General features: G+C 33.6%; 1 protein-coding gene across 5 annotated transcripts in view; it reads left to right on the top strand.

Annotated features, from left to right (window-relative positions):
• PLCB4 (phospholipase C beta 4) overlaps window positions 1–25,761 on the top strand; it is a 427,184-nt gene that overhangs the window by 257,597 nt on the left and 143,826 nt on the right. For all 5 annotated transcript variants that reach the window (XM_031951114.1, XM_031951113.1, XM_031951117.1 and 2 more), the window contains one exon: window positions 1,790–1,888. In XM_031951114.1, coding sequence (XP_031806974.1) covers window positions 1,805–1,888 — 84 coding nt within the window. In that variant the 5' untranslated portion in view covers window positions 1,790–1,804. The remainder of the gene's footprint in view (window positions 1–1,789; window positions 1,889–25,761) is intronic.

Raw genomic sequence — 25,761 nt, 5'->3', positions numbered from 1 at the left:
TCCACAGTGCCTGGCACAAATTAAACACTTAACAAATGTTTGTTGAATGATCCAATATTCATTTTCTTTCTCTGCATTTGGAACAAAAGCATTACAGTTCTTCACATAAGCAGATCAACTTGAAAAAATTTCAAATTTGTGCTGTGAGTACATGTGAATATAATAGCTGAAGGGCTTGGGAGTGGAAGGAAAAGTAGTGAACACAGTGTGCTTCTACTGTATGTCCTGTGAAATAGGTTTGGTAAGGACGCATGGAATCCAGGTAAGTACTTTGCTCACTGCTTTGACTTACTCTATTAATCAATATGTTTTTTCCATATATATATATATATATATATATATATATATATATACACACACACACACACACACATACAGTCAGACAGGCTCTTTCTTATTGCCACTTCCTTTGGAGAATATAGAATGTAAAATCCAGATGTCTGTTTAACTCGAGAAGGTATTAGACAGTTTTTCATTGTTCTTTGTATTCCTAGGATCTAACATGGTGCTTGCCCTTAGTAAAATCTTGGTAAATTTCTACTGATCATTTTCTCCTTGTCACCAGCAGTCTAACAGAAATGAAAGGAACTTACTCCTTTCTTGAATTGGTTTTTAATGTCAGGACTTTTATACCCGTGGACAGTCATTCTGGCTGTGGATCAATCCATAACACATTTGTGTTCCAGTGTAATTGTTTTGCAATCCATTTTACTCTGCAGAATACATAAATTCAGTGAACCTGCAAATAGAAATCATGTACTTTTTCAGTCTTAGGTCCAAGAATTTTTCTCTTTTTGAATTGAATAGAAGAGGATCTACCCCTGATTGTAAACTGCATTTCTCCTTGAGTCAGGAAAACCCAAGTTCAACTTGCTAGTTAGATATTATTACTGTTCTGACCTAGAGAAAACCACTTCACTTCTGTTTACTTCAGTTTCCTTGGCTGTAAAATAAGGATATAATAGCATTCTACTTCACAGAGTTATGAGGATCAAATAAAATAGTAATTTTCAAATGCTTAGCACACTGCCTGACACCCTAGTAGACACTACATAAATTCTTATTCCCTTCCTTCACACTCCACTCCCCATGCCCTGGAAGAAAACCTCTGCCTCTTTCCACCCTTTCTAGCAAGTTGAATCATCTTTGTGCCTTTCAGTAGCAAGTTTGTATAGAATCTCAACAGTGTTAATTCATGGAGTGTTGCATTCCACTTGAAATGATGATTAATGAAAACTTCATCCATGCTTTTTTATTGTTAGATTGTTTCAGTTATGTCTGACTCATCATGACCTCATTTTGGGGTTTTATTGGCAATCAATTGAGTGGTTTGCCATTTCCTTCTCCTACCTTTTTTTGAACTGAGATAAACATGGTTAAGTGACTTGTGCAGGGTCACCTAGCTAATAAATGTCTGAGGTACTTTGATGAGTCTTCATGGTGCCAAATTTAGTGTTTTATCCATTGAGACTCCCAGTAGGCTTTTAAAGGGATGGATCAGTAATGATATTTACAGCAAGAAGTCCCTCCTTCACAGAGTAAAAATTGTAATATTGAAGAATATTTCTTCAAAACATTTCTGGTGCATTATTATTCTATTGTTTATATTACTTGTAGATTTTTTTTAAAACAATATTGTTTGTCCATGGTGGAAGAATAAAAGTTCACACAAGTATAATGTTAGTAAAAGCTTACCAAAAGGAAAAAATGTACATGAAAATAATAAATATCATTTTGACTTTAATTTCTTTTGGTTAACTTACTAATTAGAAATTCTTTTTATTTTCAGGTTTTGAAGATAATTATGGCCAAACCATATGAATTTAACTGGCAGAAGCCGGTTTCCCCATTTTTACAGGAGGGAGCCATTTTTGACAGATATGAAGAGGTAAAGAGATTTGTTACTAACATTTTCTACTAAATGTTTTCCCCACTATATTTTTATTTAAGTATTATGTATATTATATATTATATATATCATATTAAGTATTTTTCAATTACATGTAAAAATGGCTTTGTTTCTTTTTAAAATTTTGACTTTCAAAGTCTTCCTCCCATCCTCTTTACCCCTACCATGAAAAGACAAGTAATTTGACATAGATTATGCATGTGAAGTTATACAAAACATTCCTATATTAGCCATGATGCAAAAGAAAACAGAGAACAGCAAAAAGAAAGTTTTAAAATGATGCTTTGATCTGCATTCAAACTCCTTCAGGTTTTTTCTAAAAGTAGTTGGAATTTTTCATCAGAAATACTTCAGAATTAGCTTGGATCATTGTATTGATCAGAATAGCTAAGATATTCACAGCTGATCATTGTACAATATTTCTGTTACTGTTGTAATGCTGTTCTAGTTCTGCTTACTTACTCTCCATCATTTCATGTAAGTCTTTCAGGATTTTTCTGAAATTAATCTGTTCATCATTTCTTTTTATTTTTTTTAATTTTATTATGCATTTATTTTTAACACTTTTTTCTTTTTATATTTTGAGTTCCAAATTCTCTCTGTCCTCCCAGGCCCTTCCATATCCACCAAGAAGTCAAATAACATGATATCAATTATACATGTGAAATCATACCACATATTTCCATATTTTTCAAAAAAACAAAAAAAAGTGAGAAAATTTTACTTTAACTTGCACACAGAGTTTATCAGTTCTCTCTCTCTGGAAATTGTTGCCACTTTTTCTTCACAAGTCCTTTGAAATTGTCCTAAATAATTGTATTGATCAGAGTATTCAAGTCTTTCACAATTGATCTTCACAATATAGCTGTTACTGTGCACAATGATTTCCTGGCTCTGCTTACTTCCTTTTTCATTAAATCATATAGGTCTTGCCATTTTTTTTCTGAAGCCACTTCCCTCTTCATATTCCACAGCATAAGAATGTGCCAAAATTTGTTCAGCCTTTTTTCACTTGATGAGCATCTCAATTTCTAATTCTTTGTCACCACAAGAATTTTGTTTTGGTGACATAGATTCTTTTAATTTTTCTTAACTTTGAACTTTATGTTAAAGTTGGGCTTTGCTCACCTTTAAGGTGGGAAAGTATTATCCAAACTTTCAGAATGTTTCTGTGCAGCTGTTTCTTTTTGGGGGCCGTTTTGGGGAGTCTACAAGTTTCTGGTATTTGCAAAGCAGTGTGATCCAGAAAGAGAATGGCCATTGCTCTTTTGATTTGCATGCTAGTCTTTACTCAAGAAGGGCCTCTGATTCCTTGAAACCACAAGCCCTAGTGCTCTCTTTGTGTTAGATCTGCATCCAGGTCCACAGTTCTCTGTGACCAAAGTGAAGGAGAAATATTTTTTCATCAGCCCCTGAATATTCTCTTTATCTTTCGAGGGAATATGTTAAATGTGTAAGTCCTTGCTTTATGTTTTAACTATTGGCTGATGCACATTTATAAATCTTTTTGTGTTTTAAGCATTTCTTTTTGATAGAAGATATAATTAGCTGTTCAATGCCTGGTGGCTATTTTTTATATTGAGTACTTTTTCTAGGAGGACTCTATCACTTTCAGGGAATACCCTGGACATGAGTACCTAATCTATGTTGTGAAGATTTTCTCTGCAGCTATCGAGTGGTAAAGCAAAATAAACCAGATAGGATGAAAAAAACTTAATTACAGTATTTGAGAGATGATAGTCCTCCGTGGTTGAAACTGGCTTGTATGAGTCCAGAGTTATATTCCCTTTTCTGTAAGGAGTGCCTGATGTATCCAGGATTACATTTTGGGAATTGGCATCACAGAAAAGCAAAAGGATTAGCCACCACTCAAAGCTCATCCCAAGACTGATTTTTTTAGGATCTGAAGCATATGTTCAAGGCATAGCAATTTGAAGGTGGCTATGACTTCTGTTCCTATGTTGAGATAACTATTTAATAAAGAATACTGCCTACCAAATAGATATATTAAAATTTTATAACTTTTTAAGGGTTTTTTATCTATTTCCTGGGAAATGGTAGCTTTTCAAAAATTTTATTCTGAATAGACACCAATATCCAAAAACCCACATTCAGTTCAAAGCCCTTGAATATTCCTCCATGTCAAATTGTGGTAACAAATTATCCTTCAAACTAAAAGCAATATAAAAGCTTGATTTAACTACAATAAATTCAGTCTATTTGGGGAAGTGTTATTAGAATATTATGGTGTACTAGCAGGCAAAAGAGGAGGAATAAAGAAAGGGTAGAAGTTGCTGTGGTTTTCCAATTATTCAGTTGTTTATGACTTTTTGTGACTCTGCTGGCCATTGCATGCCACACCTTTCTATATTTGATTATTTCCCAAAGTCTGTCCAAGTTCATATTCGTTGTTTCCATGACATTATTTATCTGTTTTATCCTCTGCTTTTGCCTTCCACTGAATCCGGTCTTCTTATTTGTGGCCAAAGTTAAGCTTCAGTTTCTGTGAATAGTCTTCAGTCTTCTAGTGAATAGTATGAATTATTTTAAATATTGACTTATTCGAACTGCTTGCTGTCCAAGGGAACTCTCAAAGGTTTTCTCTAGCACCCCATATCAAAAACATTGGTTCTGTAGTAGTCAGCTTTCCTTTTAGTCAGGCCTTGCTACTGGAAAAAATTATACCTTTGGCTCTACAAATTTTTCTCAACAAGGTGATGTCTCTGCTTTTTAGTATGTTATGTTTTTAGTATGTTATTCAGTTTTGCTATAGTTTGCTATAGTTTCCTTCCAAGGAGAAAGTATCTTTTTAATTTCATAACAGAACTCACCATCTGCAGTTATCTTTGAGCCCAAAATATAAAATCTGACACTACTTTCATTTCTTTTCCCTCTATTTACCAGGAAGTGATGGGACTAGTTGCCAAAATCTTAGGTTTTTTTAATGTTAGGCTTTGAATCAGCTTTTACATTCTCCTCTTTAATCCTCATCAAGAGGATTCTTAATTCTTCTTCACTGCTATCAGAGTGGTTATCAAATGCATATTTGAGATTGTTGGTATTTCTTCAAGCAACTTTATTCCAGCTTTTGATTCATCTAGACTGGCATTTCACATGATGTGCTCAACATCAAAGTTAAATGAATAAGGTGAAACTATATTATCTTGTCATATTCCTTCTTCAAAATTAAACCATTCCCATATTTGGTTCTGTTTCTTCTTGGCCTGCATACAAGTTTCTCAAGAGAAAAATAAGATAATCTAGAATTGCCATCTCTTTGAGGACTTGACATATTTTGTTGTGGTCCTCAGTCATAGGCTTTAGTGTAGTCAATGAAACAGAAGTGGATATTTTTCTGGAATCCTCTTGCTTTATCCATAACAGTGAATGTTGGCAATTTGGTCTTTGGATCTTTTGCCTCTTCAAAAACCCGCTTGCACATCTGATAATTCCCTGTCTATACATTGCTGAAGTCTCTCTTGCAGAATCTTACATGAAATAAGCACAATTGTTTGCTAAATTTGAACATTCTTTGGCATTGCCTTTTTTAAGAATTAGGACATGAACTGATCTTCTCCAATTCAGTGGTCACTGTTGTATTTTTCAAATTTGCTAGCATGTTGAGTGCAACATTTTCATAACATCATACTTTAATATTTTAAATAACTCAGCTGGAATTCCATCACCTTCACTAGTCGTACTGTTAGCAATGCTTCCTAAGTTCCACTCATTTTCCAGGATATATGACACTAAATAAGTAACCACATCATAGTGGTTAGAGGCGATATTAAGCTCTTGAATAGTTCTGTGTAGTCTTGTTACCTCTTAATTTTTTCTGCTTCTGTTAAATCTCTATAATTTTTAACTTTTATCAGGCCCATTTTTGCATGAAACTTTTCCTTTATGTCTCTAATTTTTTTGAAGAGATCTCTTATCTTTTTTCTCTTTCCATTGCTCATTTAAGAAAAGCTTATCTCTCCTTGCTTCTCTGTTGGGTATATTTTTCCTTTTCTCCCTTATCTTTTATTTTCCTTTTCCTCAGATATTTGTAAAACCTCATATGACAGGCATTTCATTTTATTGTTCTTCTTTTCTTGGAAATATGATTTTTTTTTGCTGCTGTCTCCTATACAATATTGTAATCTCTCCATAGTTCTTTAGGCACTCTGTTTACTAGATCTAATCCCTTAAAACTATTCATAATTTTCACTTTACATTCATAAGGGATGATGGTTAGGTCATAACTATATGATCTAATGATTTTCCCTACTTTCTTCGATTTAAGTCAGAATTTTGTAAGAATAGAGGGAATCATGAAAACAGAGAAAATATTTTTCCTTTGACTTTATATCTCCTGTTAGTAGAGAATTGATACTGAAGAGAAATAGGTAAGTGATAGGAGATTCTAACTATCTTCAAAGTGTTAAAAAAAAAACCATCACACTTAGGTAAAAATCATCTCACCATATTGAACATGTGTTTTCTGAGCTATTGTGAGTGATGTTTAAGAGATAATAGAGAAGAGGGAAAAGAGTGTAGGACTAAGAAAGAATAAGTGTAATTTCAATCTTGAAAAAAACCCAAAAAATTTCCACACTATTGAGCTTAACTTCAATGCTTGGCAAAAATACTAGAAATTCTCATTAAAGAATGGTTAATTATCATCTAATAAATTAAGAGTGATCAAAGATAACCAGCATGATTACATTAAGTATGGGTCAAAATAATTTATTTTGACCTTTCAACAGGATTGGTAGAGGAGTGCTATTAATGCAGTTTATCTTGATTTTAGGAAAGTATTTGGTAAAATCTACTGCTATTATTTTGAATAAAATGGACTATGCAATAGGACAGTTCAATGAATTTGGACCAAATTTAATGGCAAGACACAAGGCATCAACATTAATGATGCTCTAATAGCTTCAAAGCTTCAATTGGTAACTCAAAGATCTATGTTTGGACCTTTGCTGTATAACATTTTTATCAAAGACTTACATATCAAATAGTACAATGATCAGTTATGCAAATGACAGAAAGTTTGGCACTATAGCTAACACATTGGTTTGTTTTTTAATTAAACCCATCTTGTTAGATTCAATCTAAAGTTCTGGTAGATTGGTTTGTTTTTGAATCTGATTCTATTACCCAATCTACCAGAACTTTAGGTTGAATCTAACAAGATGGGTTTAATAAGAATTAATATAAAGGTACCTTATTTTCAAAATAATTTATTATATGAGGTGAAGAGAAGAGAAATATGGCCAAACATACCTTAATGAGACTATATCTGAAATATCATGATTAGTTCTGAGAACTAGATTTTAGAAAGCAGATTAAGAAGTCACAAAATTGATACCCACAATAGGGTAAGCAGAATAGTGAAGGACATTGAGATCACATAATGTTATATAAGAATTATTTGAAGCAAGAGATGTTTGTCATGGAGAAGAGAATTGTGAGGGTTGTTATAGTTGTCTTCAAGAATCTGTCATTTAAAAGAGGAAATGAATTTGTTCTGATTGGTCCCAGAGGGAGAAACTAGGAGCAATGGGAAAACTTTCCAACTAGAATTAGCCACAAATGAAACACACTGTGTCAGGAGGTAGCAGATTCTCCCTTATTAGAATTATTTGTGTAAAACTTTCAAGACCACTTGTTAGGTATGTGATAAAAGAAAATTCTTACTCAGGAATGATTTGGTAAAATCCATGTTATTCTTTGATAATTCTGCTGTGAAACCAGACATTGGGTGACCAATTTTCAAGTAGAGTGCATTAAAATGAATTTAATATTGAATTTATCTTGCATGTAATTTAATCATTCTTTGATGACTCAGAAAGCACTCCAGAATCTTGCAGTGATAGTGCGTCACTATCATATTATCCTTTGCTAAGGAAAAATACTGTGGTTATTTAGGAGATTTGGGGTGGGGTTAAATTCTAGATATATAAATTATATCTAGATTTTATTAATTATCAAGATACTTTCATCATGCCTTATTAAACTTAGACAGTCTAAGTAACATTCCCAACATCTTAATATGGTAATGACAACAAACCTCTAAGTTTTACCAAGTAGAACTCTGAACTAGTTAAAGCTACCATGTCTGCCTTTCCATAGTTTATTATAATTTCTATGATGGAATATAATATAGGCAAAGGCATTGTCCTGATCTCAGACTTTACTTTTGGACTCTACTATTGGAACTTCCCTGCCCAAATAAGCTCAAGCCTTCTGAAAAAATGAAAAATAGTTCCTCCTTACCAAAGTTTTGAGGAGCTTTGACATGTGAAATCACAAAGTATAAAGATTGGGCAACTATTGATTTTGTTGAGTAAACATGAGCAATAACAATAGATTAAACGGGTTGTGGAATTGAATAATCCAGATCAGGATAATTGACTTTGTTCTAGGAATTGACCTTTCTCAATATTCACAGTACATTCTCAATATACTCAGATAATTACGGAATCTACTTTTTAATTTGTCTCACTGTGCAATAGAATTCAAAATTATGAATTAGATACAGGCTGCATGGCATTGAGCAAATCATTTAAAATCCCTGATTTTTATCAATTTCATTTGTAAATATGTTGATGGTATTAATTAGATCCTTTATAAGATCACTTTCTAGCTCTGAAATTTGATGGTTCTTATTCTCTCTCTCTCTCTCTCTCCACACACACACACACACACACACACACACACACACACACACACATCCTTTCCCCCCTTCTTTATAGGGATAGTTATCACTAGCTTAGAACATAGTAGGAGTGAAGTCAGAAATAGTGGAACATGATTATATTTCATATTACCTTTTCCTATTTGAAGAGTACACTCATCTACCTTACAGATGCTACTATCATTCTTACTTAGTACATTATCTAGCAAAATATAATACTAGAATAGAATATTCTAAAGCAAAGCTTCTTAAACTGTGGATTGTGACCCCAAATGGGGACATGTCATTGAATGTGGGCGTCACATAAAATTTCTCAGGTGAAAAGGGATAATGAGTGGAAAAAAGTTTAAGAAGCCCTGTTCTAAAGAGGCTGGGTTCACTAGGGTTCACTACCACTCAAGATAATAGATTTGTGGTTGGAAATGGTCTTTGATTTCATCTAGTACAATCCCCTTATTTAAGGTAATAAAACTGAAGCCAGAGAAATAAGGTCATTTTCTCAATGTCACACAGTTAGTGTCAAAACTAGGATCTAAACCTTGGTGATGAATTCAAATGTAGCAATTTTCTTCTTATAACGAGGAGGCTGGCCTCAACTCCGTGATGAGGTGGCTATAACAGGAATTACAATCATAGTAAAAATAAGTTGGAGTTGCACTCTTCAATCAATCAATAAAAATTTAAGTACCTATTCTGTGGGGATAATAATCATTCACCTGCCAAGTCACAGAATTGTGAAAAAAATATTTTAAAAACTTTAAATAATAATATTAATGTGAGTTATTTTTCTGATCTTATTAATAATTATGATCAACAATAATTTGCAAACCATTTTACATGCTACCTCATTCACTCCTCACTCTTAACCCTGTAAAGTAAGTGCTATTGTTATTCACCTTTTTAGAAATGAGACAATTGAAGGTAAAAACAATTAAATGATTGAGCCAGTGTCACATAGCTAAATGTTTTCCTGACTTCTCAGTTCTTCCTGACTGCAATTATAGCCACTGTTTTACCTAACTGTCTGGTTCCTTGTTTTTATTAGGATTATTGTCTGTAAAGCAAAAAGACTGCTGGGTATTATGGTAGATAAGAGCACTAGACCTGGGGTCAGGAAGGCCTGTGTTCAAAACTGACCTCAGATACTTATAAGCTATATGACCCCAGTCAAGACACTGATATGACAAACCATCCAATATCTTTGCCAAGAAAAACTCAAAAAGGGTCATGAAGACTTGGACGTGTCTGAAAAGCAACTGAATAACAAAATATATATCATTTGGGCAAAACTGCCTTTTTTTTTCAGCTATCATATTGTATCTTCAGTGCTTAGTACAGTTCCTGGCACATAAAAAAGTGCTTATTAATTGTTTATTGACTCAATTGGATGTTTCTCCTAAGGAAAGGCTGAAAGAACAAAGAGAAAGAGTAGGAAAATTACAAGACCTCAGGAATTTCTTATGGTATCAGGGTATTTTAATAAGGGCAGTTTAGCAGTCACAGCAATAATCTGGATATGTAGTATAACAGACTAAGCCACAATACCATATGTATAACAGTATAGTGAGTATAGTAGGGAATACACAGCAATTAATCAGACATTTATTAAGTGATTATTAATTACTTGTGCCATGTGCCATGCACTGTGATAAATGCTGAGGATAGAAAAAAGAGCCAAAAGACAGTTGCTACCCTCAAAAATCTATGGGGCTCTAATTAATTATACTTATCATTAATATATACAACAAGCTATCTATAGGATAAATAAATAATTTACAGAGGGAACGCACTGGAATTAACAGGCACTGGAAAAGGCTTCCTGTGGAAGATAGAATTTTCGTTGGGACTTAATTGAAGCCATGGAGGTAGGTGATCTATATGAAAGAAAGAGAGCAATTCTAGCAAACAAGATATCCAAAAAAAAAGTCCAGAGCCAAGAAATGGCATGTCTTATTCACGGAGCAGCCAGAAGGCCAGTGTCACTGGATACCTTGGGGAGTAAAATATAAGAAGACTAGAAAGATAGGGGAAACTGTTAGATTATAAAGGGCTTTAAATACCAAACATACCCTACCCTCTTTTTGCCCAGTTTGAATTCTTCTTATCTAAGATCCAACTCATGTTCTTTTCTACATAAAGGCTTCCTGATCTATACTATTCTTCCAGTGCCCCAACTTTTAAACTTCTCTAGCATTTTGTTATCTGTTATACACTTTTCTGTTCTATATGTTATATTTCTGTATATCATAGACTACTAAAAAGCCTTTAAATACCTTTAAAGCAAAGACTATGCCATTTATTTTTTTCCTTGTTAATTTTTAGATCCCTTTCAACAAAGTGTTTTACTGATAGTAGCAGTTTAATAAATGTTTGTTGAATTAAACTGGGGACTGAATAGATGTGAGCGATAAAAGTGAGAGATGAATCTCACATGTTGCCAAGAATTTTTAGTTGTTTATATTATAAGCTTCTTTGGGAATGGTGTATTGTCTGTCTCAAACTGTAAAGGTCTAACAAACAGAAACCCAGACCCAGCTGTTAATCTTACTTAGTACTGTGCATATTGAGAATATTTAATATTAGTTCAAAGAGTGATAGAGTAGCTAAGTGACACATTGATGGAAGACTGGGTTCAAATCAGGCTTCAAACACTTACTACCTACCTATGTGACTTAGAGCAAGTCAGTTAATCTCTTTTTGCCTCAGTTTCCTTAACTGTTATATGGGGATATTAGTAGCAACTAATATTACCCAGAGTAATTGTCAGGTGCTTTGTGAAATCCTTAGCACAATCCCTGGGTACTGTATAAATGCTAGCTATGATGATGAAGGTTATGAAATAATTTCTACATATTTACTCTTTTGTTCTTCATGTCTTATTATTTTTGACTATTCATTTCTGTTTTTCCCTTTTAAACAAAGTATATTTTAGCACAATCCCTGGGTGCTGTATAAATAAATGCTAGCTATGATGATGATGGTTATGAACCAATTTCTACATCTTTATTCTTTTATTCCTCATGTCTTATTATTTTCAACCATTCATTTCTTTTTTCCCTTTTAAACAAAGTATATTCTTTTATTTCTCTGTTCTAATAGGTCCCCATAATTGTTCTTAGTTTAGTTTAGTTTTGTTTCATTTCTTTCTGAAAGTTTTCCTTTCTTCTCCCCCCTTCTCCCATTTTGTTAGTATTTCTTACTTTATTGATAGTAGAAGAAGAAATACCCACCCTGGAGATTAGAAGTTTTTTACCCATGAAATCCTGGTTTTAGCCAGTCACATGGATAGTACTTACAATTCAGTCTGTCCTGTGCGGGGGAAGGATGGATAGGGACAGATCTCTAGATCAGTTTAATTCATGAGAATTTTGTAGGTATGGATTGTATGGAAGCTGGGAGAAAAGACAATCGAAAATTAAGAAAAAGACATATGAAGTAAGTCAGAATGACTTGTTTTTCCCAAATAAAATTCTTGTAGATTGCTCATGAGTCTCTTCTTGCTCCAAAATCTTGTGATTCATGGACAGCATTAATAGAACTCCAGCACTCTCAGACAAAATACTCTTATACTAAATGCTCTCCAAATATTTTAGACTCAAATATATGAAAAAAGATGATGTCATAGCATTCAGTCTTGTTTATTGCTGAGAATATGAGACTATGGAAGGTGTGTAGTAGGAAAACGTCTCACTTCCCCAATTTTGAGTCAGATCCATATGCTAGGTAAACTAGGACACAATACAACTCATCCATTCATTTCTAACAGCTTTCACAATCAGTGCTGAATATCACAGTCGTGCCAATCTATGCTGGTGGTTAAGATGACCAAAGTTAGTAGAGAAATTACTGAATATTCTATTTTATGTAAATATTTATGCCTTTAAGTTAATAGTTGAAGATCCATTGGTTCAGTGCAAAATAAGAAAATAAGCTTTCAGGGAATAGAAATTTTAAATAATGTTATAACAAAATTTTGAAATCCTTGATTGACAGTGGGTTTTTTTTTTTTGAGGAGTGGGGAAATGGAAAGACTGGAATAGTGCAGTATAAATGTAAATAAATTTCCTAGGCTACATGAAGAAGTGGATTTTTTCTCCAAAACTATAGAATTAAAAGCTAGATACAAGTTAAGACTGAATCCTTTAGACAGAAGAAGGAAGAGTGAAAATATTTTCAAGCTCTTTACCAATACTTCCCTCATAAAAGCAAACTGAAAGAAAAATGTGTTGGTTATATGATGACATTTCTTCAGCAAAGTAACACATTCTGTTTGGAACCATGATGCCAATGTATCTTTTGCTTTCAGATTTCACCTTTTCCTATGACTTAGATCCATGGCCCAAGTGAAAAATTCCTTTTTCTTTGCTAAACTTGTATTTTCCAAGCCCTGCACTCATCCCAATCCATTTTTGCTCTGCTTTATCCCAGACTCAATCCTCCTCTGTGCCTTTCTTCCCCAGTGTCCTCTGAATCTTCTTGTAATTCTAAAATCTTTCCTTCATTCCTCCATCCAAAGGAACTTAAGTTTTCTTTTAAAGTCACCATATCACTTAACACCCTCTCTCTCTATACTACCTGTTTCAATACCCTCACTGCCCTATCTCTCCACAAATTCACACAACCATAAGAGTTAACTCATTTCTTCTTCTTCACTGACACTAGCTTGGGCACTATTACCTCAACAACTCTGCTTTGAAATTAATGACTTGTCCCAGTATTCATTGTTAACATCTAGCAACCTCAAAAATTTCTCATCCTGCTTCCCACCTGCCTTATGAAACAATCAATTTCTGCTATCATCTTTGATTACTTCAATATTCAAGCTGCATTCTGGCCATCCGGAATCTAGCCCCCTCAAGTTCCATGACATCTACTGTCAGTTGCCCTCAGCCCATCTGCTCAATTTTGATGATGGTCTCATCTGAAGGTAACATGATGGAGAGACATCTAGATTTGGAATCAAAATACCCAAGTTTGAATACCAGTTCTCCTACATTTATTCATGACATCTCAATTTCCTAATCTATAAAATTAGAAGGTTGAACTAGATAATCTCAAAGGTCCTTTACCAGCCAAAACTCCTCTGATCATAGAACTAAAAATTCTCCACCTATAAAAATCTCCAAATCAGAACTTCCCCTTTCCATTTACTCCGTTTTCAGGTCGCCTCATCATCTCATTCCTCCTAAAGCTGCTCTTTGCCTTTATCACAGCTCTGTCTCTTCTTCCAATTCATCCCTTCTATTTGGATTTAATTTTTTTCATGTCATTGTGACTAGCCATTTCAACAATGTCTTTTACCTGGATATAAAGTCATTTTACAGATGAGAAACTGAGGAAGACAGAGGTTGAGTGATGAGGTGTGTCAGTTGAGCTAGTAAGTTCCTGAAGCCAATTTAAATCCGAGTCTTCCTGATTGTAGCTCCGATTCTCTCATCACAATACCCTCCAGGGGTCCTCAAACTTTTTAAATAGGGGGCCAGTTCACTGTCCCTCAGACTGTTGAAGGGCCAGACTATAGTAAAAACAAAAACTTTGTTTTGTGGGCCTTTAAATAAAGAAACTTCATAGCCCTGGGTGAGGGGGATAATCGTCCTCAGCTGTCCCATCTGGCCTGCGGGCCATAGTTTGAGGACCCCTGCGAAAATAACCCACTAATGGGCCAGCCTATCCTTAATCTCTTTCTCTCTCCAATTCATCCTTCTTACATCTGCCAAAATAATCTTTCCACTGTACAAATATGATATCATTCTTCCATTTAAAAACCTTTTGTGGCTTCCAATTGCACAGACAAGAAAAATCTAAAGATCATATCCTTAAAATTTAGATAGTCCACAAGTTGTATTTGGTAGATAGTCCTCAGTTTGTTCCCAAGATGTATTTGTAGGATCACTTTTTTCCCCTTTGTATATTTCAAGCTGCTCCTTAATCCCATACTGGGCTAAAATCCTGCAGGCCATCCCCTATGACCAACATTCTTCTTTCCTTTTCCACAAAGTTTTACTGTGGTTCAGGTGTTCCCTTCTGCAGAAAGGCTTCCCTTGACTTTCAGGTGAAAAAGATCTCTTTTACTTGAAATTTCTTATAGCAGTTATTTTTCAGCCATTGTGTTGGCCTTATCATATTCTCCTTGTTTCACACCCACTAGTATATAACGGCTTCCATTAAATTATAAACTTCTTGAAAGCAAAGAGTATTTTTTTTCATTTTTGTATCACCAACTCTCTATGCATAGTAAATACTTAATAATCCCTTGTTTATTTGAATTTTATGGAAAATTATTTAAATGAAAGCATGATGTATTGACAAATAGAATGGCATTTTTAAAATATTTTGTTTAGCTGGTTATTACTATGAGAACATTTTAAGGACGTACTTTTAAATCCTATTGTTCATAGATATCACATGAGATCATGTGCTTTTATTTCATTGGGATCAGGGGTTCTTAACCTTGGGTCCATCAACTTGGATTGTTTTGTGGATTGATAGGTAGATAGAGGAATAGATTTTAATAACTGCTTCCCTTTTTTGCTCCTATGTATTTGTGCATTTAAAAACATTCTGGAAAGGGGTCCATAAGTCTTACCTGTGGGTACATGACAAAAACAAGATTAAGAACACCTTTTCAGATTATTATGGTGATTTATCTAGAGTATGATTATAATGATCCTATTTTCGAGACTACCTAATTCTCAACAATAATGGGAATATGGGAAATGTAGCCATTGTAGGCAGTGAAACTTAAGCCAAAAACATTTACTTAATGTTTAACAATAAATAACTTAAGTGCATATTTTTATCATGTAGCTAGATGACATACTAAAAAAAGTAGAAGATTTGAAGTTAGAAAGACCTGCATTTATATCATGCCTCATGTGTTAGCTCTGTATTCCTGGGCAAGTTATTCTCTGAGCCTTGGTTTTCTCACCTGTAAAATGGGGATAATAAAAAAAAAAAACCTATCTCCATGAAAATAAGACATGAATTGCCTTAAAATCTTTAAAGTGAAATATAAATGAAAATATCATTATTTATCATTAGCTATTATTTATTTTTATTCCCTATTTTGACTGGAGTCTCTAAGCAAATGACATATATTGTTTGCTTAGAAATATATAGATATGCTTATATATGCCATCCAGTGATGTCATACCTGTTGTTCTTTTTTCCATCCTCCTGAAAGGAAGAAAAACATTTTCAACAAACAGCTTGGCATTATCCCAGTCTTTAATATGCAAAAATATAAACTTCTGAATATTAGATAATCATGCTGAAGCATTCTACCATCCTCATTTCATATACACTAAACAACTGGTCTGGCTTCTTGTCTTTGCTTCTTGCCAGAAATATTTAATTAAAGTTATTGGCTGACCCTTTGTAGAACTTCCTGCAGTAAATTATTTATGTATTCCAACAGAAGTGTCCTTGAGCATCAACAAAGGGTTTTGTTTTCTGTTCATTTCTCCATCAAAGTTCAAGCCAGTAATCTATGGCCCATGCTTTGTTCTGAGTTCTACCAATGTAAACAAGAATGTTCAAAATTCAGGTGCCTGCTTAGTTATGGCAAGACTCGAAAGAGCTTACTGCTATTATGTTTTGGATAAGAACCAGTCAAACAAGCTGTCAGTAGAGAATGTGAAAATAAAAAGGTACTGTGCTAAGTGGTTTTGGGGATAGACCTCTCATTAAATGGATCTACCTCTAGTGCCTCCTGAGAAATTCCCTCATACCTCTAATAGCTAACACATGGTGTCCAAATTGGACTCATCCTCTCATTTGAAGCTTATCATGAATTAAGCCTTCTTTTCTACCATTCTTCCCTGGCTCAAGTAATTTGTAATTCTACTACACAAATATCAACTCAACATTTCATACCCCTTAATTTCAATATAATTAACAAGATGTTCAATGGGCAAGAATGACTCTTTGACTAAGTTACATACTCAGTTAATCAAAGACATAAAGTAGGCGTAAACAAGTCTAGCTTTATTTAATCAACCAATTACTAAATATTTAAACTAGGTATAGTTAATATCTTAATTTATGAGGAAGTTTTAAACCATTGGATGAAATCAGGTAAAAACATCAGAGAAGTATTTTGTGACTAGTTGAAAGAACTGGGTAGTTCACTGGGATTATATATTTTAGAGAAGACATTTGAACAGGGAAGAAGTCAAGCTTCAATACCAATAATTCTATTTTTCAATTATGTAGAGGGATGTCACCCAAAAGAAAAACCAGACTTGTTGGACTTGACTACAGAGGGCAGAAGTAGTTTGAAGAGGAGTGAATTTTCACTTAATGACTGTATTTCTCTTTGGACTAGACTCTATCATGCTCCTTCTAGATATCTTTCCTCTCCTCACCCCTTTTCAGCTTCCTTTTCTGTTATCTTCTCTCATTGGATTGGAAACTTCTTTTTTTGTTTGCTGAGGCAATTGGAGTTGTGACTTGTCCAGGGTTACACAGCCAGGAAGTGTTAAGTATCAGAGACCAGATTTGAACTCAGATCCTCCTGACTTCAGGGCTGGTGCTCTATCCACTATGCCAACTAGGTGCCCCAGAAACTTCTTAAGCACAAGGGCTGTCTGGGGTTTTTTGTGTTTGTAGCTCTCACACTTAGCACAGTCCTTGTCATACAGCAGGAAATTAATAAATATTTATTGATTGAATGAGATGAAAAATTTGCTAGCAGAGCCAACTGCAAGTAGAATATTGCCTCGAAAGTCGCTAGTTTTTTTCTCCATTGGAAATCATCTTGCAAAAGTAGGTGAATACTCCTGGGGCACATTGTATATAGAATTTTTCTTCTGTTACATGTTGGACCAAATTGCCCAAGAGGTTCCTTTGCACTCTGGTCTTCTGTGGATTCTGTGGATGCTAATTTCCCATACTAATGCAGAAAAGAGGAAAATCTATCAATACATCAGCTTTGCCTCTTAGCTCCATCTTGAGAGGCTTTTGATTCACTTGAACAATACTGAGGTCATTGTGGGTTAAAACTAATTGGGATATTTTTAACAAGGCTTCTTTTATTATTTGGCTAGGTCTACAAATTTCTCAGTACTATGTTTTTAAGGATTGTTTAAATGATCAGAATGGTAGACTAACACAATGATCCTTTGGTATCTACTTCCTGAGACATGACATCAGTTGATTAAAATCATGCATCATAATCAAATTCATTGCATAAATATTAATCAGACATCTATCATGTCCATTTTAAATAATTTCCCCATAAACTTTATTGATACTATATATTTTATGATCATATTTTCTCAGTGATAGAGGCAGAGTCCAACTTCAGAGTCGCAAAGATCTGTATTCAAATCCTGCTCTAACTCATTTAGGTTAGTTGTTGTTGTGCTACCTTCATTCCTGAAAAGTATTATGATATCAGGAAGGGGATATGACTTGCAAGTGAATTAGGTTTAAGTGAGCTAGAATTGGGCACAGTGACCAGCCTCACTCTCTCCTTTGGAGCCATCTGAGTCCATTGGTAGGATATATATCAGGATAATTGAGAATGGTCCTGAGCCAAGTCATTTAATGTTTCAATGCTCCCAGGCAACCAGCTAAAACTATGAATTGCTGAATAGTTTTTAATCTGCACTTTAGGAAAATAAAATCTTGAAGCACTTCTCTCAACTTGACAAACAGCCTAAAATAGCTTATAATCTAGACACAGAGATGAAGTGTACTTTCCACTATTGCCATATTGCCATCAAAAAAAAGTTGTATTTCACTCTTGTTAAAAACTAACTCTAGTCAATCTTTAAGAAATTGTAGACCTACCATAATGTCTTCCATGGCCATCCCAGCCTTCTTAAAGATACCCATACATATTTACATGTTTGAACATGTACACATGGCTCTACAAACACAAAGCATGTGTGCATATGGATGTGTTGTATATGTATGTATTATGTGTGTACATGCAGATATACATACATAGGTATGTGTATCTATATGCATGTATGTAATACTATATGTGTTTTATGATATATAACTATATTCATCTGTGTATACATAATACATAGGATACATGTGTGTAGTACAACATACATGTAATATTTTGAAAATTTTAAGTATTATGTGAATATTATCTATTATCATTACTAATTTTTTATTCTGCTTTCATTAAAATATCCATTCAATTCAAGGTTTTACATGCATTTTGCTTCACTTTGGAAACAGGATGTTTATGTAGTGTTCACAAAAGACTATTACCTAAGAATTTAGTTATTTAAAAACTTTTTAAATAAAAAGGTGATTTTTAAGCTAGTATGAAGGCATTAAATCAGAAGTTTGTATGAATCTCTTTTGCTTCTTATAAACTCTTGTTTGTGTTATTTATTTCTCCATAGAAAACAACAAAAAAAAACTATGATTATTACCAAAAGAATCTTTTTATTTCATATAGCAAAAATATCCTGAGCTCTTCATACTAATTCTTTTCTATTCTTTTCTCATTTTAACTTCTAAAACAGAAATGGTTTGCTTTTTAAATAATGTGACTGCTTAGCTTATCTAAGTTTGTATCTTGTGACTGGCCACCCACTCCCTCTCTTAAAGACATGTTTTTCTGACCTTTCTTTCTGCCTGCCTAAATGTATGACTGCTGAATATCTTGGAAGTCATTTCTTAGAGTTCTCTGGCAAGTGTCAGGGAGCCTCTTATAAGAGCCTTACAACATGAGTGCTCTCTTAGACTTGGAGGATGGTATGCCCATTAGAAATATTTGGTCATCTTATTTCTCTGTTTCTCTGTCTTAGTTCTCTCTCTCTCTCTCTCTCTCTCTCTCTCTCTCTCTCTCTCTCTCTCTCTCTCTCTCTTTCTCTCTCTCTCTTTCTCACACACACACACACACACACACACACAGACACACACATACACACAGAGCATCTTTTTTTAATGAATCAAGTCAAAGTAGAATTGAAACATGCTTAGTCATATAAATCAAGATGAAATGACTGAAGACTTACAGGACTACAGTGATTATTTCTGTTCTCATTAATTCTTGTGTGTCCTACCGCCTTATTCCCAAACTTTCAGACCAAATGTTTTTTATTATGTCAACATTGAAAGCAAGTCTCATCCACAAAGGACTCTGGACAGATATTCAGAAACTTATTGGCAACACTGAAGAACAAACCTTAACATTATCCCACAAAATAGAAGAATCTATAAGTATTCACCAATAGCAAATATTCCACAGAGAAATGACATCTTTTAGATCTATATTCTATAGTTCCCTCTCATCCCCTTTCCCCTACTGATCAAGTAGGAAACTGAGTAAAGTTAAGTTGCTATAAGCATGAAAATTTTTCTGAGCATAACCATGTAGACCAAGTATCAGGTTCATTAGAAAAATGGATACAACAAAATAAGATTTTGCCTAGCTTTATGTTTTAATCTGATTGCTTTAAAATAATTCTCATAAACTGTTCCAAGTAAGACCTCTTTTGAGGGTGTGAAGATAAAGAAGTTTTTTTTTTCTGAAATAAGAATAAATTAATCTGGGTTAGTTATTTTTAAATTTCATACTAAAGTGATGTTCTCTTACTGGTATATTCACCACTGAAATAAAAATTTCAGCTGCCATGATCTGTAATTGGTGAAAGAAGAGATCCTATTATTTACATAGCTGAACTAAGTTTTTTTTTTAAATACATTGGGCTTTGAAACTTTGAAGAGCAACAACTTGATTCTACCCCTATCACAGTGATTTAAACCAACATTTATTTTCTACTACTGTGTGTAATTGATTTTAACCAACTTTTTTTTTTCTGCTACTGTATGTTGATGGTATTTCTCTAGACAAAAGGAGATAGTTGCTACTCTCAGGTAGTTTATATTATATGGCTGAGTTGTTTTTCAATCATGTTCAAATCTTTGTGACCCCATTTGGGGTTTTCATGGCAAAAATTCTAAAAGGATTTGCCATTGCATTCCCTAGATCATTGTACTGATGAGATAATGGAGGCAAACAGGCTAACGGACTTACCTAGAGTTATGCAGATATTAAGTATCTGAGGCCAGATTTGAATTTGGGAAGATGATTCCTGACTTCAGGACCAGTTAGCTGCCTATGTAAAAAAAAAAAAGCTACTGGCTAGATTTTTCTCTAAGGTCTCTTACCGTTCAAAAATTGTATATGGGATAAATAGCAACATTCCGTCAGATAGGTTTAAATTTGCAACCCAACAGAAATTTAATTTTTTTTTCCTTCAGTACCACTCTTTCACTGTACAATAAGCAAATCTCTGTTAGAGAAAGGATTCCTTCCTTTTGTGTTACTTACTATGAGTACTAACTTGGACAAGTCATTTAATCTCTGTAGTTTTCAATTTCCTCTCTAAAAGGAGAGAATTAAGTTAGGCAGCCTCTTTAATCTCTTCCTGCTTTTGGTCTATGAAGCTTCTTTATGCCAACAGGATCAAATGTAAAATTCTCTGTCTGGAATTCAAAGTCCTTGGTTAATCTCCATGCCTCCCTCCCCCTTTCCAATCTTCTTATATTGTATATCTTTCCTCCCACCCTTTACATGAAGCCTTCCACAAAACCTTTTCTTTCTAGTGCTTTCCCTCTGTTAATTATGCCCCTTATAGAGTATAAATTATCCTATAGAGGACTTGATTGTAAAAAATTGTTTGTATTACACTGTAAGCTTTTTCAGGACAAGGAATATCTTTTGTCTATCTTTAGAAATTCAGAAAGACCTGAATTACAATTCAGCTTTGGACACTACAAGCTATGTGAACCTGAACTAATTATTTAACCCCTATTTTGCCTCAGTTTTCTCATCTGAAAAATGAGGGTAATATCCACACCTACCTCACAGGTTTACTGTAAGGATCAATTGTAAAACACTTAGCACAGGGATTGGTACACAGTATGTGCCATACAAATGTTAGCTATCCCTAGTGCTTAGCACAATGCCTGGCACAGAATAGGTGCTTAATCAATGCTTTTTGTCTGACTGTGATCATACAGCCTTTGCTTAGACTAGAGACTTCTCCCGAGAGGAGACCTGAGGCCATTCATTCTGCTCATACATAATTCTCATAAAATTTGATAAAATTTTCCTAGTATCAAACTTAAGACTGCTTCCTTAGAACTCCTATTTATTGATTGTTTTTAGTTCTGCCCTTTGTGTCCAAATACCAAAGGTTGAATCCATCTTTCATAGGAGATCCCTTCAAATAATTGACAGCTATCATACCATTCCTCCTCCTGCCAATTTCAAAGTCTCCTTTTTTTTTCCAGGCAAAATGTCCCCAGTTCTTACAGCAACTCATATGGCATAGAGTCAAGTCCCTTTATCATTCTAGTTGACTTACTCTGGATATTCTTGTCCTTATCAATGCCTTCTCTAGACTGTGAATTCCAGACTTGAAAATAATAAATACTCTATAGTACTCCAGATGTGATCCCATCAGAGCAGAGTACATTGGGACTATCATTTATTACTACTATAAACTGATTTCATCATTGACTAGTATTAATGGACTGAGTTCACAGTCATAATCCAAGTATTGGTCAATGAATGTTAAAACTGTTTTTAGAGAACAGTTTAGAGATGGAATCACCTTCACACTGTACTTCAAAAGCTTGCTAATACATATTACTGGAGCCAAGCAAAAGAATGCAGCAAAAGATGATGTCCTTTTTATTATCCAATAACAAAGTAGAACTTATCAGTGTCTTCAATAGTTTCAATAAAATCATAGAATATTCGGTCTTTAAATGTCTCACATTTAATTAGCCAGCTTATTTTAGAAATGTACAGTTAGATCCATTTGTGGAAACATCAATTATTATGCTAGGAACCTCTTCTGAAAGCCTTCAGTTTAGGATTGTATTATGGCTACCAGAGGCACTGCATTTCATCAGTGGGGAAATATTGAAATAAATAAAAGTTTTAAAGTAACAAAATTATATAAAATAAATTAAACAAAACACATTTAAATACACCAGATATAATTTCCAAGTCACACACACAACTTAGTAGTCATTCACATATTGAGAGGTAGTATTTTGTTTTATTTTATTTTATTTTTCTTAAGGAAGTTAAACTTTCTTTTTTTAGATAATTATAGGAAGAGTGTCTAAAGTAGTATCAATGGATTTCATATGTAATCAGAGAAGCTCAACAATGTTAAACATGTACAATTCTTCTATACATATTTCCACAATTATCATGTTGCACAAAAAAAATCAGATCAAAAAGGAAGAAAAATGAGAAAGAAAACAAAAAGCAAGAAAACAACAAAAAGTGAAAATACTATGTTGTGATCCACACTCTTGACACCATAATCATTTTTCTGGATGCAGAAAGCTCTATCCATCACAAGTCTAGGAACTGGCCTGAATCACATCACTATTGAAAAAAGCCATGTCCATTAGAATTTATCATTGCATAATTTTGTTGTTGCTGTGTACAATGTTCTCTTGATTCTACACATTTCACTTACATAAAAGTTCATGTAAGTCTCTCTAGAGCTTTCTGAAATCATCCTGCTGTTCATTTCTTATAGAACAATAATGTTGCATAACATTCATATAATTTAGTTTATTTAGCCATTCTCCAGTTGATGAGTTGGGCATCCAGTCAATTTTCAATTCCTTATCATTACAAAAAGGGCTGCTACAAGCATTTTTGCAAATGTGAGTTTTTTTCCCTATTTTATTATCTCTTTGGAAAATAGGCTCAGTAGTGACACTGCTGGATCAAAGGGTATGCACAGTTTGATAGTCTTTTGGACATAGTCCCAGATTGTTCTCCAGAATATTCCAGATCACAACTCCACCAAAAATGTATTAGTGTCCCACTTTTCACTACCTCCCCTCTAACAATTACCATTATTTTTTCTTGTCATTTTAGTCGATCTCAGAGGTATGTAGTAGTACCTCAACATTATGTTAATTTGCATTTCTCTAATCAATAGTGATTAAAAGCATTTTTTCATATGACTAGAAACGGTTTTAATTTCTTTACCTGAAAATTGTCTATTCATATCTTTTGACCCCTTATCAGTTGGGAAATGATTTGTATTCTTACAAATTTGAGTCAATTCTCTACATATTTTAGAAATGAGGCCTTTATCAGAACTTTTGGTTGTAATTTTTTTTTCAGTTTTCTGCTTCCCTTCTAATCCTGTCTGCATTGGTTTTGTTTGTACAAAACCTTTTTAATTTAATAAAATCAAAATCTCTACAGATCTGAGAGGCAGACTATCCTTTGTTTTTCTAATGTGCTTATAATATCATTCTTTATGTCTAAATCATGAACTCATCTTGACCTTATCTATGTATAGGATGTTAGGTGTTGGTCAGTGCTTAGTTTCTGCCATACTATTTTCCAATTTTTCCAGCAATAGTTGTCAAATAGTGAGTTCTTATCCCAGAAGCTGGGGTATTTGGGTTTACCAAACATTAGATTACTATAGTCATTAACTATTGTGTCTTGTGAACCTAACTTAATCCACTGATTCACTACTCTCTTTTTTAGCCAGTACCAAATGGTTTAATGACTGTTGCTTTATAAGACAGTTTTAGATCTGGTACAGCTAGACTACCTTCATTTGCATTTCTTTTATTTATTCCCTTGAAATTCTCGACATTTTGTTCTTCCTGATGAACTTTGTTATTATTTTTTCTAGCTCTGTTAAATAATTTCTTGGCAATTTGATTAGTATGGCACTGAATAAGTAGATTAATTTAGGTAGAATAAGCACATAAGCACTTGAAATTCTTCCAATTTTTAAAATCTGACTTTATTTTTGTGGAAAGTGTTTTGTTATTATGTTCATATGGTACCTGACTTTCTGTTGGCAGGTAGATCCCAAATATATTATATTATCTACAATTATTTTAAATGGAATTTCTATTTATCTCTCTTGCTGATGGACTTTGTTGATAACATATAGAAATGCTGGTGATTTATTTATATGTATTTATTTTGTATCCTGCAACTTTGCTAAAGTTGTTAATTGTTTCTAGTACCTTTTTGTTGATTCTCTAAGTATGCAATCATATCATCTGCGAAGAGTGATATTTTGATTTCCTCATTAACTATTCTAATTCCTTTATTTTTTTTTCTTCTCTTATTGCTAAAGTTAACATTTCTAATATAATATTGAATAGTAATGGTAATAGTAGACAACCTTGTTTCACCCCTGATATTATTGGAAATGTTCTAGTTTATTCCTGTTACATATGATGCTTGCTGATGGTTTTAAATAATTGCTACTGATCATTTTAAGGAAAACTCCATTCATCTCTTTGGTCTCTAGTGTTTTTAATCTTTAAAAAAATTTTTTTCTTTCCTTTTTACTTTTTTATGCCTCTATTGAGTTTTTTATTTGAAAATGAAACTTTCTGTTAAGTTCTGGTCTTTTCATGAAAAATAAATTAAAATCCACTATTTCATTGAATATCCATCTTTTCCCCTGAAAGATAATGCTTAGTTTTGCTAGATAGTTGATTCTTGGCTGCAATCCAAGCTCCTTTGACTTCCTGAATATCATGTTCCAGGCCTTTCAATCCTTTATAAATGAAATCTACTAGATCCTGGATCATCCTAATTGTGGCTCCTTGATATTTGAATTGTTTCTTTCTGTCTGCTTGCAGTATTTTCTCCTTTATCTGACAACTCAGAAATTTTTCTATAATATTGCTTAGAGTTTTTATTTTGGCATCTCTTTCGAATGTTATCAGGTGTTGGTCAGTGCTTTCTTTTTTTCAATGAATATTTTATCCTCTGGTTCTAGGACATCAGGGTAGTTTCCTTGATGATTACTTGAAAGATGTCATCTAGGATCTTTTTTTCATTATGGTTTTCAGGCAGTCTAAAAATTCTTAGATTGTTTCTCCTGGATCTCTTTTCCAGGTCAAGTTGTTTTTCCTATGAGGTATTTTACATTTTTTGACTGATTCTTGATGTTTCCTTGAATCATTCACTTGCATTTGTTCAATTGTACTTTTTAGTGAATTATTTTCTTCAATTAACATTTTTGCTTCCTTTTACATTTTGCCAATTGAAATTTTAAATGAGTTGTTTTGTTTATTTGCTTTATTTTCATTTTACCATTTCTATTTTTAGAGAGTTGTTCTCTGTTTTCCTTTCACCAATCCTGTTTTTAAAAGAATTGTTTTCTTTTTC

The sequence above is a fragment of the Sarcophilus harrisii genome, chromosome 2 (genome assembly GCF_902635505.1).
Source record: "Sarcophilus harrisii chromosome 2, mSarHar1.11, whole genome shotgun sequence".
Taxonomy (NCBI): domain Eukaryota; kingdom Metazoa; phylum Chordata; class Mammalia; order Dasyuromorphia; family Dasyuridae; genus Sarcophilus; species Sarcophilus harrisii.
The sequence above is the reverse complement of the archived record's forward strand: the minus strand, read 5'-3'. Positions and strand labels throughout refer to the sequence as shown.